The sequence below is a fragment of the Oncorhynchus gorbuscha genome, linkage group LG07, assembly GCF_021184085.1.
Source record: "Oncorhynchus gorbuscha isolate QuinsamMale2020 ecotype Even-year linkage group LG07, OgorEven_v1.0, whole genome shotgun sequence".
NCBI lineage: Eukaryota > Metazoa > Chordata > Actinopteri > Salmoniformes > Salmonidae > Oncorhynchus > Oncorhynchus gorbuscha.
This window is the reverse complement of record NC_060179.1, coordinates 46874776-46891116: the sequence shown is the minus strand read 5'-3', so window position 1 is coordinate 46891116 and position 16341 is coordinate 46874776. Positions and strand designations below refer to the sequence as shown.

General features: G+C 41.9%; 1 protein-coding gene across 1 annotated transcript in view; it reads left to right on the top strand.

Moving 5' to 3' along the window:
* Positions 1–16341, top strand: part of LOC124039929 (proline-rich protein 12-like) — a 63327-nt gene extending 46986 nt beyond the window's left edge. The window contains 4 exon segments of the mRNA XM_046356491.1: positions 6041–6138; positions 9776–9907; positions 13664–13759; positions 14823–16341. Of these exon segments, the coding sequence (XP_046212447.1) occupies positions 6041–6138; positions 9776–9907; positions 13664–13759; positions 14823–14957 (461 nt within the window). The 3' untranslated portion in view covers positions 14958–16341.

Sequence of the window (16341 nt, the reverse complement as noted above, 5' to 3'; positions counted from 1 at the left end):
TGGCATATTTTGGTTAAACTATCCCCAATTCAATGAAATTGCAACCCTCGCATGCACAGTGCATTCTTTCATCACATGTACAGCTGATTCTCAAGATCTTGCACACTAATGAGATGCTATTGAGCCCACACTATTACACTGTCTAAGCTAAGGACTACATGCTTTCTGGTAAGTTTTGATTACAATACTGGGTGGGGTGAATATATTTTATACGACATGCATGATTGGTTTTGTGAACTAGTAAACAGTAGCCTTCAGCAAAGTGTTTAAGTCATTTATAACTTGTTAACAATTTCTGCTAGTTAGTTGTTGCCACCATGTGGGTTTTTAGCTTGCTTGAGCCTGCTAACTGAGTGTTAATTCACCTGTTTCCATACATGTTTCATAAAACTCCTTTGTATATTTATATTTTTTTAATCTAAATGCTTAAACTTTTTATCTGTACATATATTTTTGTTACTTGTTTTTTTTCTTCAAATCTTAACAGGAAAATGCCACGGGCACTATCTGATGTGTGGAGACATTTCACTGCAGCTAATGTAGAAGGAAAAGCTGTGTACATTTGCAAATACTGTGCCAAATCATATGTGAAGAATGCAACAAATATGAAGAATCATCTGGCCAAGTGCGTAAAGTTCCCTCTGCGTTCACAACAACCAACCTCTGACAAAAGTCCCTCTACTTCTATTCGAGGTGAAAATGATGACTCTGACACCTTATCGATAGCAACAGCTCATGGTCCTCCTGGAATCAGATGGTTTTTTTTTACTCAATGGAGGAAAGTTGTCAGAGGAATACTGATGAATGTCTTGCTCGAGCTGTGTATGCAACTGGTTCACCTCTGCTCACAGGCAATGTGTATTGTAAGAGATTTGTGAATGTTCTTCGCCCAGCATACACTCCTCCAACCAGACATGCTTTAACAACTCATATGCTGGACACAGAGTTCAACAGAGTTCAACAGAGTTCAACAGAGTTCAACAGAGTTCAACAGAGTTCAACAGAGTTCAACAGAGTTCAACAGAGTTCAACAGAGTTCAACAGAGTTCAACAGAGTTCAACAGAGTTCAACAGAGTTCAACAGAGTTCAAGCAAATGATAGAGAAAGCAGACTGTATTGCAATCATCAATTATGGGTGGTCGAATGTTCGTGGGCAAGGAATAATTAACTACATCATCTCCACCCCTCACCCAGTATTCTACAAGAGCACAGACACAGGGAGAACACACACCGGTCTCTACATTGCAGATGATTTGAAGGCAGTTGTCAATTACCTTGGACAACAGAAGGTATTTGCACTGGTGACTGACAATTCTGTGAACGTGAAGACTGCTTGGTCTAAAGTGGAGGAGTCCTACCCTCATAGCACACCCATTGGCTGTGCTGCTCATGCATTGAATCTGCTCCTCAAGGACATGTCACTGAAAACAATGAATACACTACAAGAGAGCCAATGAAATGGTTAGGTATGTGAAGGGTCATCTAGTTATAGCAGCTATCTACCTCACCAAGCAAAGTGGGAAGAGTAAGAACACCACATTGAAGCTGCCCAGCAACACCCGTTGGGGTGGTGTTGTCGTCATGACAGTCTCCTGGAGGGGAAGGAGTTTCTCCAAGCTGTATCACAGTCTGCCGATATGGACAGCCCATTCAAGCGGATCCTCCTGGATGATGTATTTTGGGAGAGAGTGGTAAGCAGCCTGAAACCCCTGAAACCTATAGCAGTAGCCATTGCACGGATTGAGGGAGACAATGCCATCCTGTCTGATGTTCAGACTCTGCTTGCAGATGTAAGAGAAGAAATCCGTACTGCCTTGCCCACTTCACTGGTGCTCTAAGCAGAGGAAACTGCAGTTCTGAAATTATCAAAAAGCGTGAAGACTTCTGCCTGAAGCCCATAAACAATGCATACATGTTGGACCACATGCTGGCAAGAGCATCCTGTCCGGTGCAGAGATCAACCAGGCCTATGGTGTCATCACTACATGGCTCGCCACCTTGGCCTGGATGAGGGCAAGGTTCTTGGCAGTCTGGTGAAGTACACTTCCAAGCAAGGGCTTTGGGATGAAGATGCAATTTGGCAGTCGTGACAATATATCTCATCAGCCACCTGGTGGGAGGGATTTTTAGGGATCTGAGACGCTTTCCCCTGTTGCCTCCATCATTCAAATCCCACCAACATCAGCTGCCTCAGAGCGTAACTGGTCCTTGTTTGGGAACACACACCAAAGCACGCAACAGGCTGACCAAAACAAGGGTTGAAAAATTGGTGGCCATAGGGCAAATTTGAGGCTGACAACGAGCCATTCTCAACAAGGTTAGAAAGTGACTGAAGATGAGGCCTCCGAGTCCAATGTTCAAGAGGTGGACATTGAGGAGGTCCATGGAGAAGACATGGAAACCTGAGAGGAAGACAACCAAAGCTTTAGTTTCTAGACTCGTTTTACAGATATATGTTGAAAATGTTTTTGGTAGATGCGATGGATCATTGGGCATCATTCAATATTCCCTTTGATGTTGTTCAGTGAAGTCATCCCATGTGAAAATCAAATTTGTCACATACACATGGTTAGCAGATGTTAAATGCGAGTGTAGCGAAATGCTTGTGCTTCTAGTTCCGACAATGCAGTGATAACCAACAAGTAATCTAACTAACAATTCCAAAACTACTGTCTTATACACAGTGTAAGGGGATAAGGAACATGTACATAAGGATATATGAATGAGTGATGGTACAGAGCAGCATACAGTAGATGGTATCGAGTACAGTATATACATATGAGATGAGTGTGTAGACAAAGTAAACAAAGTGGCATAGTTAAAGTGGCTAGTGATACATGTGTTACATAAGGATGCAGTCGATGATGTAGAGTACAGTATATACATATGCATATGAGATGAATAATGTAGGGTAAGTAACATTATATAAGGTAGCATTGTTTAAAGTGGCTAGTGATATATTTACATCATTTCCCATCCATTCCCATTATTAAAATGGCTGGAGTTGGGTCAGTGTCAATGACAGTGTGTTGGCAGCAGCCACTCAATGTTAGTGGTGGCTGTTTTAACAGTCTGATGGCCTTGAGATAGAAGCTGTTTTTCAGTCTCTCGGTCCCAGCTTTGATGCACCTGTACTGACCTCGCCTTCTGGATGATAGCGGGGTGAACAGGCAGTGGTTCGGGTGGTTGATGTCCTTGATGATCTTTATGGCCTTCCTGTAACAACGGGTGGTGTAGGTGTCCTGGAGGGCAGGTAGTTTGCCCCCGGTGATGCGTTGTGCAGTCCTCACTACCCTCTGGAGAGCCTTACGGTTGAGGGCGGAGCAGTTGCCGTACCAGGCGGTGATACAACCCGCCAGGATGCTCTCGATTGTGCATCTGTAGAAGTTTGTGAGTGCTTTTGGTGACAAGCCGAATTTCTTCAGCCTCCTGAGGTTGAATAGGCGCTGCTGCGCCTTCTTCACGACGCTGTCAGTGTGAGTGGACCAATTCAGTTTGTCTGTGATGTGTATGCCGAGGAACTTAAAACAAGCTACCCTCTCCACTACTGTTCCATCGATGTGAATAGGGGGGTGTTCCCTCTGCTGTTTCCTGAAGTCCACAATCATCTCCTTAGTTTTGTTGACGTTGAGTGTGAGGTTATTTTCCTGACACCACACTCCGAGGGCCCTCACCTCCTCCCTGTAGGCCGTCTCGTCGTTGTTGGTAATCAAGCCTACCACTGTTGTGTCGTCCGCAAACTTGATGATTGAGTTGGAGCGTGCGTGGCCACGCAGTCGTGGGTGAACAGGGAGTACAGGAGAGGGCTCAGAACGCACCCTTGTGGGGCCCCCGTGTTGAGGATCAGCGGGGAGGAGATGTTGTTGCCTACCCTCACCACCTGGGGGCGGCCCGTCAGGAAGTCCAGTACCCAGTTGCACAGGGCGGGGTCGAGACCCAGGGTCTCGAGCTTGATGACGAGCTTGGAGGGTACTATGGTGTTGAATGCCGAGCTGTAGTCGATGAACAGCATTCTCACATAGGTATTCCTCTTGTCCAGGTGGGTTAGGGCAGTGTGCAGTGTGGTTGAGATTGCATCGTCTGTGGACCTATTTGGGCGGTAAGCAAATTGGAGTGGGTCTAGGGTGTCAGGTAGGGTGGAGGTGATATGGTCCTTGACTAGTCTCTCAAAGCACTTCATGATGACGGAAGTGAGTGCTACGGGCGGTAGTCGTTTAGCTCAGTTACCTTAGCTTTCTTGGGAACAGGAACAATGGTGGCCCTCTTGAAGCATGTGGGAACAGCAGACTGGTATAGGGATTGATTGAATATGTCCGTAAACACACCGGCCAGCTGGTCTGCGCATGCTCTGAGGGCGCGGCTGGGGATGCCTTCTGGGCCTGCAGCCTTGCGAGGGTTAACACGTTTAAATGTCTTACTCACCTCGGCTGCAGTGAAGGAGATACCGCATGTTTCCGTTGCAGGCCGTGTCAGTGGCACTGTATTGTCCTCAAAGCGGGCAAAAAAGTTATTTAGTCTGCCTGGGAGCAAGACATCCTGGTCCGTGACTGGGCTGGATTTCATCTTGTAGTCCGTGATTGACTGTAGACCCTGCCACATGCCTCTTGTGTCTGAGCCATTGAATTGAGATTCCACTTTGTCTCTGTACTGACGCTTAGCTTGTTTAATAGCCTTGCGGAGGGAATAGCTGCACTGTTTGTATTCGGTCATGTTACCAGACACCTTGCCCTGATTAAAAGCAGTGGTTTGCGCTTTCAGTTTCCCGCGAATGCTGCCATCAATCCACGGTTTCTGGTTAGGGAATGTTTTTATCGTTGCTATGGGAACGACATCTTCGACGCACGTTCTAATGAACTCGCACACCGAATCAGCATATTCATCAATATTTCCATCTGACGCAATACGAAACATGTCCCAGTCCACGTGATGGAAGCAGTCTTGGAGTGTAGAGTCAGCTTGGTCTGACCAGCGTTGGACAGACCTCAGCGTGGGAGCCTCTTGTTTTAATTTCTGCCTGTAGGCAGGGATCAGCAAAATGGAGTCGTGGTCAGCTTTTCCGAAAGGGGGGCGGGGCAGGGCCTTATATGCGTCGCGGAAGTTAGAGTAACAATGATCCAAGGTTTTACCACCCCTGGTTGCGCAATCGATATGCTGATAAAATTTAGGGAGTCTTGTTTTCAGATTGGCTTTGTTAAAATCCCCAGCTACAATGAATGCAGCCTCCGGATAAATGGTTTCCAGTTTGCAAAGAGTTAAATAAAGTTCGTTCAGAGCCATCGATGTGTCTGCTTGGGGGGGATATATACGGCTGTGATTATAATCGAAGAGAATTCTCTTGGAAGATAATGCGGTCTACATTTGATTGTGAGGAATTCTAAATCAGGTGAACAGAAGGATTTGAGTTCCTGTATGTTTCCTTCATCACACCATGTCCCGTTAGTCATGAGGCATACGCCCCCGCCACTCTTCTTACCAGAGAGATGTTTGTTTCTGTCTGCGCGATGCGTGGAGAAACCCGTTGGCTGCACCGCCCTGGATAGCGTCTTTCCAGTAAGCCATCAACTAATTTAAAGTTCAATTCGTAGCTAAAAATGTATTTTTTTTCTTTCTATTGGAAGGATGTAATTATTTTCAATTATGTCTACTTATGATAAGGTTAAAGGTTTATGTTTCTGTCTCCATATGATATGGTAAATATAGCCAATGCAAAAACCATCTAAATTTTAAATGGTATTAATATTAATTTGCATATATTCCCACGGAAAGTTTCCATCTCTGAATACTCCCCAAAATGTGCAACCCTACACCCATATTGATCAGGCCACACACACCAAACAGGCGCAAACACACCTTGAGGAATGTTGAACAGTGCACAGCATTGTGGGAAAGCGTTAGGTTCAGTACAAACCGTTCCGCAATGTAGCAAAACATTTCATCAACTGAATATACCCCTGGTTAGCCTCCCCAGGTTTGGAATGATTGACAGTCATTTGAAACATATCCATTTAATCAGGCTTTCCTCTCCATTGGTTCCCTCAGATGAGCTGTACCTCCCTGGAATGAGGAAGATTGATGGCATCATCGTGGAACAGAAGAGGAGACTGATGAGGAGAGTAAACATGAGTACTCAGCACCAGGTGACCTGCTCTGAATATACTGTAAATGTATATATTCTGAACAAAAATACAAAAGCAACATGCCACAATTTCACTGAGTTACAGTTCATATAAGAAAATCAGTCAATAAAAATAACAAATTGGCCCTAATCTATAGTTTTTACTGTGGCTTGCGAAAGTATTCACCCCCCTTGGCATTTTTTCCTATTTTGTTGCCTTACAACCCCCCCCCCCCCCCCCCCCCCCCCCCCCCAAAAAAATCTATTTTAATTCCAGGTTGTATCATTTGATTTACACAGCATGCCTACCACTTTCTTAATGACCCCTAACCTTTGAACGGTAGTGGGCAAGAATACATGCACGCACACACTTTGAAGAATCTAAAATATTTGGATTTGTTTAACACTTTAAAAAAAAGTTATTATATGATGCCATGTGCGTTATTTCATAGTTTTAATGTCTTCACTATTATTCTACAATGTAGAAAATAGTAAAGATATAACACCCTTGAATGAGTAGGTGTTCTAAAACGAGTGAGTATTTAAAAAAAAAATATATATATATATATATGTGTATGTATATATATGTGTATGTATATATATATGTGTATGTATATGTATATGTATGTGTATATATATATATATATATATGTGTATATATATATATATATATATATGTATATATATATATATATGTTTACAGTTGAAGTCGGAAGTTGACATACACCTTAGCCAAATAGATTTAAACTCAGTTTTTCACAATTCCAGACATTTAATCCCAATATTAAAAAAAATCATGTTTTATGTCAGTTAAGATCACCACTTTATTTTAAGAATGTGAAATGTCAGAATATTTTATTTCTTTCATCACATTCCCAGTGGGTCAGAAGTTTACATACACTCAATTAGTATTTTAGCATTGCCTTTAAATTGTTTAACTTGTGTCAAATGTTTTGGGTTGCCTTCCACAAGCTTCTCACAATAAGTTGGGTGAATCTTGGCCCGTTCCTCCTCACAGAGCTGGTGTAACTGAGTCAGGTTTGTAGGCCTCCTTGCTCGCACATGCTTTTTCACTTCTGCCAACAAATTTTCTATGGGATTGAGGTTGAGGCTTTGTGATGGCCACTCCAATACCTTGACTTTGTTGTCTTTAGGCAATTTTGCCACAACTTTGGAAGTATGCTTGGGGTCATTGTCCATTTAGAAGACCCATTTGCGACTAAGCTTTAACTTCCTGACTAATGTCTTGAGATGTTGCTTCAATATATACACATCATTTTCCTTTCCTCATGATGCCATCTATTTGTGAAGTGCACCAGTCCCTCCTGCAGCAAAGCACCCCCACAACATGATGCTGCCACCCGCGTTCTTCACGGTTGGGATGGTGTTCTTCGGCTTGCAAGCTTCCTCCTTTTTCCTCCAAACATAATGATGGTCATTATGGCCAAACAGTTCTATTTTTGTTTCATCAGACCAGAGGGCATTTTTCCTAAAAGTTCCAAACTGTAGTCTGGCTTTTTTATGGCGGTTTTGGAGCAGTGGCTTCTTCCTTGCTGAGCGGCCTTTCAGGTAATGTTAATATAGGACTCATTTTACTGTGGATAAAGATACTTTTGTACCTGTTTCCCCCAGCATCTTCACAAGGTCCTTTGCTGTTGTTCTGGGATTGATTTGCACTTTTTCGCACCAAAGTACGTTCATCTCTAGGAGACAGAAGGTGTCTCCTTCCTGAGCGGTGTGACGGCTGCCTGGTCCCATGGTGTTTATTCTTAAGTACTATTGTTTGTACAGATGAGCGTGGTACCTTCAGGCGTTTGGAAATTGCTCCCAAGGATGAACCAGACTTGTAGAGGTCTACAACATTTTTTCTGAAGTCTTGTTTGATTTCTTTTGATTTTCCCATGATGTCAAGCAAAGAGACACTGAGTTTGAAGGTAGGCCTTGAAATGCATCCACAGGTACACCTCCCATTGACTCAAATTATGTCAATGATGCCTATCAGAAGCTTCTAAAGTCATGACATTTTCTGGAATTTTCCAAGCTGTTTAAAGGCACTGTCAACTTAGTGTATGTAAACTTCTGACCCACTGGAATTGTAATACAGTGAAAAACTACTTGTGTCATGCACAAAGTAGAGGTCCTAACTGTCTTGCCAAAACTATAATTTGTTAACAAGAAATGTGTGGAGTGGTTTAAAAATGACTTTTATTGACTCCAACCCAAGTGTATGTAAACTTCCGACTTCAAGTGTGTGTGTGTGTATTCAAAGTAGCCACCCTTTGCCTTGAAGGCAGCTTTGCACACTCTTGGCATTCTCTCAACCCGATTAATAAGGTAGTCACCTGGAACGCATTTAATTTAACAGGTGCGCCTTAAGTTATTTTGTGGAATTTATTTACTTCATTACTTTAATGATGGTCCAACACATTACATGATTGACTGCTTTAATGATGGACCAACACATTACATGATTGACTGCTTTAATGATGGACCAGCACATTACATGATTGACTGCTTTAATGATGGACCAGCACATTACATGATTGACGGCTTTAATGATGGACCAGCACATTACATGATTGACTGCTTTAATGATGGTCCAACACATTACATGATTGACTGCTTTAATGATGGACCAACACATGACATGATTGACGGCTTTAATGATGGACCAACACATTACATGATTGACTGCTTTAATGATGGACCAACACATTACATGATTGACTGCTTTAATGATGGACCAACACATGACATGATTGACGGCTTTAATGATGGACCAGCAGATTATAGGTCAGTCAAAACAGAAAATTTCAAGAACTTTGAAAGTTTCTTGAAGTGCCGTTGCAAAAACCATCAAGCGCTATAATGAAACTGTCTCTCATGAGGACTGCCACAGGAAAGAAAGACCCAGAGTTACATCTGCTGGACACCAATAAGAAGAAGAGACTTGCTTGGGCCAAGAAACACGAGCAACGGACATTATACCTGTGGACATCTGTCCTTTGGTCTGATGAGTCCAAATTTGAGATTTTTGGTTCCAACCGCCATATCTTTGTGAGACGCAGAGTAGGTGAACGCATGATCTCCGCATCAAGAGTTCAAGGCGCACTTAACCAGCATGGCTACCACAGCATTGTGCAGCGGTACGCCATCCCATCTGGTTTGCTCTTAGTCCCACTATCATTTGTTTTTCAACAGGACAATGACCCAAAATATACCTCCAGGCTGTGTAAGGGCTATTTGACCAAGGAGAGTGTCATCTGATGCAGCACTCCATCAAGCCTCAACTCAATTTTAGATGGTTTGGGATAAGTTGGACTGCAGAGTGAAGGAAAAGCAGCCAACAAGTGCTCAGCATTTGTGGGAGCTCCTTTAAGACGGAAGGAAAATAATTCCTCAAGAAGGTGGTTGAGAGAATGCCAAGAGTGTGCAAAGCTGTCGAGGCAAAGGGTGGCTAATTTGAAGAATCTCAAATCTCAAATATTTTTTGATTCGTTTAACACCCTTTTTGGTTACTACATGATTCCATGTGTGTTGATGTCTTCACTATTATTCTAGTGTAGACAATAGTTAAAATAACTACTCATTCAAGAGTTTTTCTTTATGTCCAGACCTTTGACTGGTTGTGTGCGGTTTCCTTCCATTTTCTCTCGTAGGAGACCCTCCACATGTATCCTCATATGGCGGCAGACCCCCTGGATTCAGGAGCTGTGTGGATGCGGCTCAGTGGGGAGGGCTACAACCGCAAGACCCTTAACAGAGTCAAGAAGAGCCTACCCAAACCACAGGTGTGTGTTTGTCGGCAGTTCTGATGTGGGTGGTTTTGCATACCAAATATGCCAGATGTTGTTGTGGGGGGAGGCCAGCGGGAGTTGCTCATTGTGGAGGTGGGTTGCTCTTTTGATTCCTATATGGAGCAGACCTTTGCTGCCAAGTTGCTGAATTATCACCCGCCTTGATTACCAGCAGAGATGTGACAAATGGAAAACATTTATTTAATGTTTCAACTGCTTTATCGGTTTTCCATTAAAACGATAGAAATTCATGAAAGTATTGGACTTTGCTGCTGTCGCTTGCCGTTCTCAGCCATTTTTCCAACTCCTACTGACGATGACGTAGTGGTGGACTCGTCTCCAAAATAATTGATTCCCTGACTCCTTGCACGTCGCCTTCCGACGTCAACTCCCAGTATTTGTTTAACAGAGGAGGCAAATTTAGATGCTGTACTTTCGAGAACATAAACACTCGCATCTTTCATAGCGAGCTAGCGAGGAACGGAGAGAGGGGAGGATCACGATAGAGTGAGGTCGGCCACCAGGCAGACATTCAGAACCGTGCACTAGACCTGTGTATTGGCAATCAATAGCTGTATCTCAAAGTTTCTATCTCACAATGTCTCTCAACATCTGTAAAGCGGGGCCTATCATCAATGAATAGGCTAGGATATTGAGATACAACATTTCACACACAGTATGTGTGCAGGTTCGCTTCACGCTTTTCACAGCCTGGTTGCCATGGAACCTAAACAGCGGAGAAGTTGAGCCTCGCGCGTCAACCCTTTTAGTAATTGCGGAAATTGACTCACTATGTTTACTTTCTGCATCTACGTACATAAAAATAACAGAAATTGGGTTAGGGATTCTTTTTAACGTTAAGGATCCCAATTTTGTTGAAACGTTCGAATCAAACTTTATTTGTCACATGCGCCGTGAAATGCTTACTTACAAGCCCTTCACCAACAATGCAGTTCAAGAACGAGTTAAGAAAATATTTACCAAATAAACTAAAGTAACACAATAACAAGAACGAGGCTATATATAGGTGGTACCACTACTGAGTCAATGTGTAGGGGTACAGGTTAGTCGAGGTAATTTGTACACCAGTTACCAGTGCAAAGTTGTGGTACTGATATTTGGGAGCCTCGGCCGTGTACATATGCTTAACAGTGCATGGCCTTCAGATTGCAGGCTTGTATAAGACCGGCAAAGCAGCTAGGTAGATACTGCTCCGTGTCAGCTGTCATGGGCAGCTAAGCTGTATTGGAAATGTGCTTTCTGTATCCCTGAGTGTCCATATACATTGACTCCAGAAAGTATTCTCAACCCTAGACTTCTTTCAGATTTTGTTGTTCCAGCCTGAATTTAAAATGGATTCATTTGATATTTTGTGTCATGGCCAACACACAATATCCCCATAATGGTAAAATGGAGTTATGTTTTTAGAATCTTTTACAAATTAATTAAAAATAAAAAGCTGAAATGTCTTCAGTCAATAAGTATTCAATTGCTTTGTTATGGCAAGCCTAAATAAGTTCAGGAGTAGAAATGTGCGTAAATCACATAAGTTAGATGGACTCATTCTGTGTGCAATAATACTGTATTACATGATTTTTGAATGACTACCTCATCTCTACCCCACACACATACAAATATCTGTACGGTCCCTTAGTGGAGTAGTGAATTTCAAACAAAGGCCAGCGAGGTTTTCCAATGCCTTGCTAAGATGGGCACTTATTGGTAGAAATAAAAAAAGCCGATATTGAATATCCTTTTGAGCATGGTGAAGATATGAATTACACTTTGGATGGTGTATCAATACAACCAGTCACTACAAAGATACAGGCGTCCTTCCTAACTCAGTTGCCGGAGCTGAAGGAAATTGCTCAGGGATTTTACCATGATGCCAATGCTGAATTTTAAAACAGAGTTGGATGGCTGTGATAGGAGAAAACTGAGGATGGATCAACAACATTGTAGTTACTGCACAATACTAACCTAAATGACAGAGTGGGAAGAATGAAGCCTGTACAGAATACAAATATTCCAAAACATGGATCCTGTTTGCAATAAGGCAGAAAATGTGGATGCAAAGCCTTGTGTTTGGGGCAAATCCAACACTAAAACATCACTGAGTACCTCTCATCATATTTTCAAGCATGGTAGTGGGTGCATCATGATATGGGGTATGCTTGTCATCAGCAAGGACTATGGAGATTTTTTTTAAGATAAAAAGAAACGGAATAGAGCTAAGCACAGGCAAAATCCTGGAGGAAAACCGGGTTATCTGCTTTCCAACAGACACTGGGAGACAAATTCACCTTTCAGCAGGACAATAATGTAAAACACAAGGCCAAATATACACTGGAGGTGCTTACCAAGACGTCATTGAATGTTCCTGAGTGGCCGAGTTAGTTTTGACTTCAATCGGCTTGAAAATCTATGGCAAGACTTGAATATGGCTGTCTAGCAATAATCAACACCCAGCTTGACTGAGCTTGAAAAATGTTAAAAAGAATCAAGTGTAAATATTGTACAATCCAGGTGTGCAATGCTCTTTGAGACTTAGCCAGAAATATTCACAGCTGTAATCGCTGCCAACAGTGATTCTAACATGTTGGAGGCATGGGTGTTTGAGATGTGCATTTAATTTTCAATACATTTGTACAAAATAATAAAAACATTGTTGTACTTTGTCATTATGTGGTATTGTGTGTAGATGAGTGAGAGGAAAAACAATATATGTAATCAATTTTGAATTCAGTCCGTAATGCAACAAAATGTGGAATAAGTTGAGGGGTGTGGATAATTTCTGATGGCACTGTTTGTCCGTTGAATTGTTTAAATTCTTCGACTGTAATTTGTGGATTCAAATCAAGTATTTTGTGTGTATGTGTTTTTGAGGGGGCGGGTGTGTCTGTGGGTATTTGCAGTGAGTGGGTGTTTTGTGTTAATTAATCTCTTGCTACGAGCAATCCCGTATCCGGGATCATAAATATAGCCTCAAGCTCATTAGCATAACGCAACGTTAACTATTCATGAAAATTGCAAATGAAATGAAATAAATATATTGGCTCAACCTTAGCCTTTTGTTAACAACACTGTCATCTCAGATTTTCAAAATATGCTTTTCAACCATAGCTAAACAAGCATTTGTGTAAGAGTATTGATAGCTAGCATAGCATTAAGCATAGCATTCAGCAGGCAACATTTTCACAAAAACAATAAAAGCATTCAAATAAAATAATTTACCTTTTGAAGAACTTCAGATGTTTTCAATGAGGAGACTCTCAGTTAGATAGCAAATGTTCCGTTTTTCCCCCAAAATTATTTGTGTAGGAGAAACCACTCTGTTTTGTTAATCACGTTTGGCTAAGAAAAAACCCAGAATATTCAGTCATTATAACGCCAAACTTTTTTCCAAATTAACTCCATAGTATCGACAGAAACATGGCAAACGTTGTTTAGAATCAATCCTCAAGGTGTTTTTCACATATCTATTCGATGATATATCATTCGTGGAAGTTTGGTTTCCCCTCTAAACCACATGGAAAAATGCATGCAGCTGGAGATTACCAGAGGCATTACCAACAATCAGTTCAACAGCTGCTAGGTTGCGTTGCCCATCTCTCCCATAAGTTGATAGTTTGTTTGTAGGTGTTTGCAGGTGTGCGTGTCATGTGCAGTCTCATGTCGCACTGTTGAACCTTGATTATATAGGTGGATTTTATTCACTCCAAATATTGTTTTTACTCTGTCTTCCCCCAGGACCTTAAACTGTCAACAGAATCATGTCGGATCTACAGCCTCTATCACTCCCTGCATCATTATAAATATCATACTTTCTTACACTGCAAGAAAGAGGTAAGGACATGTATTTTATATTATTGTAATAGATACACCTATTTGATATATATAGCGTAGCCTAGTGGTTAGAGCGTTGGACTAGTAACCGGAAGGTTGCGAGTTCAAACCCCCGAGCCGACAAGGTACAAATCTGTCGTTCTGCCCCTGAACAGGCAGTTAAACCATTGTTCCCAGGCCGTCATTGAAAATAAGAATATGTTCTTAACTGACTTGCCTGGTTAAATAAAGGTACAAAGATTGTTGATATTGTATCAAGAACAGTTATTTGTGTACTGTGGTTTATTTAAATATTGTTTCAATTTACCCAGCAGAAATATTACCCAAATGTATTTTATTATTTTATCCTTGCTTAAACACACCAGATATATTGTGGTTTAAATCCCCTGATGACATAGAGTAAATGATTTGCTAATCAACAATGGTTGATAGGACTTCTAAATATTGTCTTTATATTAACGCTGTCAAACAAACAAAAATAATTGCATGATCTTTCAGTAGTTAATCGCGATTTAATTGCAATTTTTGAAATTGCTCAAATTTGGCTCTAAAAAGCAGGGCATTCATTGAGTTACAGGCATACTATACTTTGATTGCAAGGGCCAGAAACACACAATTATCTGTATCAGAAACAAAATGCTCTCAATGTTTAAGTAGGCTTACACCCTCGTATCAATGTTCTTGAAGTTTAAGACTTGCACATAGTCACACACGCACTGTTAAAGCTTCAGCCATTCTAAATGAGTGTTCTCCCAATTTCTGAAACGAGGAGCATATCAACGTGTCCAACTATGTTGTCAGTTCTACAGAAGACAACAGATCAGCCAGGCCTAGGTTATCCATGTTCTTCAACATGAACTAGTCACAAGCTGAAATGCGTTAACACATAAACCTTGACAGCCCTAGTTTATATTAATATTGTGTTTGCCCAGCATAGATCATGTTTATTCCATGGTTAGACACACCATAGCCTTGACACATGTACTTCTATTTGACCAAATAGACATGTTACCATAGTCTAAATATACTGTATATTGTGTTTATATTTGTGTTTCCCTGGCAGACCAACACTATAGAGCAGGCAGCTGAGGACCCTGGGCAGGAGGAGGTGGTGCAGCAGTGTATGGCCAACCAGGGCTGGCTGGACACCCTCTTCAACTCCTTCATCGAGCTGCTCACACTCAGCGCCAAGGCCTGAGCGACAGACAGAGGGGATGGAAGACAGAAAGAAAAGAGAGCGAAGAACAAAAGGCACAGAAACTAGGCCCCAGGAACGGTGAGGTGGGCGAACAAGGGGAACGAGGTAAGAGGTCCCATCCCACCTGGAGTCGTGTGGGTCCGACGGACAACTTGAAACTCGAGGAACAAGAGGGTCGGTAGGTGTGACCTTGGAGAGTGACCTCCTTAGTTCATTGACAAAAAAATATAGCAATTAATTGACTTGGCCTTGAGAATGGATGATGACCCCACAGGAGCTGGTGTTGTACCTGATTGGTCAAGAAGACACTGACCAATCAGGAGGCAAAGACCAAGGTGAGAAAATACACCGAAGGCAGAAGGAGGAGCTATTGCACCTAGTCACGTGGATTGCCTCACAGACATCGTAAAACTGTGCGTCAGACAGAAACGTTTCGGAGAATCTATTACTGTCTGTTTTTACATAAATGATTTGTTTTTAAACATTGCATTAGAGGAGTGCAGTGAGCAGTGTGAATATATGGCTTGTCTGTGGAAAGGATGCAACATAACGGTGTTAATTCTCTCACTCGTTCTATGCGACAGTAGGCAGCGGCACCGGTGAGCTATGTGATAATATATAAACCCATTTAAATTATTTATATGAGGAGGATTTTAACAAACTCTCACAAGTGCTGGGATGCCGCCTTAGCATTAACATTTTTCACGTTAAACGCTCAATTGTACGTACCACCCACATATCCGAGCTGTCTTGTTTTTTCCTTTGACACAAAAGATGGGTGGATGAGACGGAAACGTGGCATCAACTTTGTCTGTAGAGAATGGGTGTATTTAAAACCGACATTGTAGTGCTTTAGTTCATCAGAATCATGCAGCTGCAAAGGGAAAGAAACATTATCAAGTTCCCTTACGGGAATGGTTATAAATGAGTAATATTTAAAGAGAAAATGGTCATTTCATTTTTATGTCTGATGTTTTGCATATTACGATGATATATTTTGGGGGGGGGGGGGGGCATTTTTCCTTGGAAAGACAGTCTGTAAATATTGTACAGTTCTTGACAAATCTTTGTTTATACATTAGATACTCAGCGAAATGTTTTGCCACGAGCAGCATCGCAGATATTGAGATGAGTGAGATGCAAGACTTCTCTCTGTTCATATACAGTATCTGAGCATGTGAACGGGTTCGCTTCACACTGTTGCAGCCTGGTAGCCACGGGACCAAAACAGTGGACAAGTTGAGCCTCGCGCTTCAACCCTTTTAGTTGGTCTGTGGAAATTGACCCACTATGCTGTTTACTTTCTGCATCCACGTCATATCGCTGAGTCTACCTTAAATAACTCTCCTGTATTTGAAACACAAATAAAAACGGCAAAGAACAA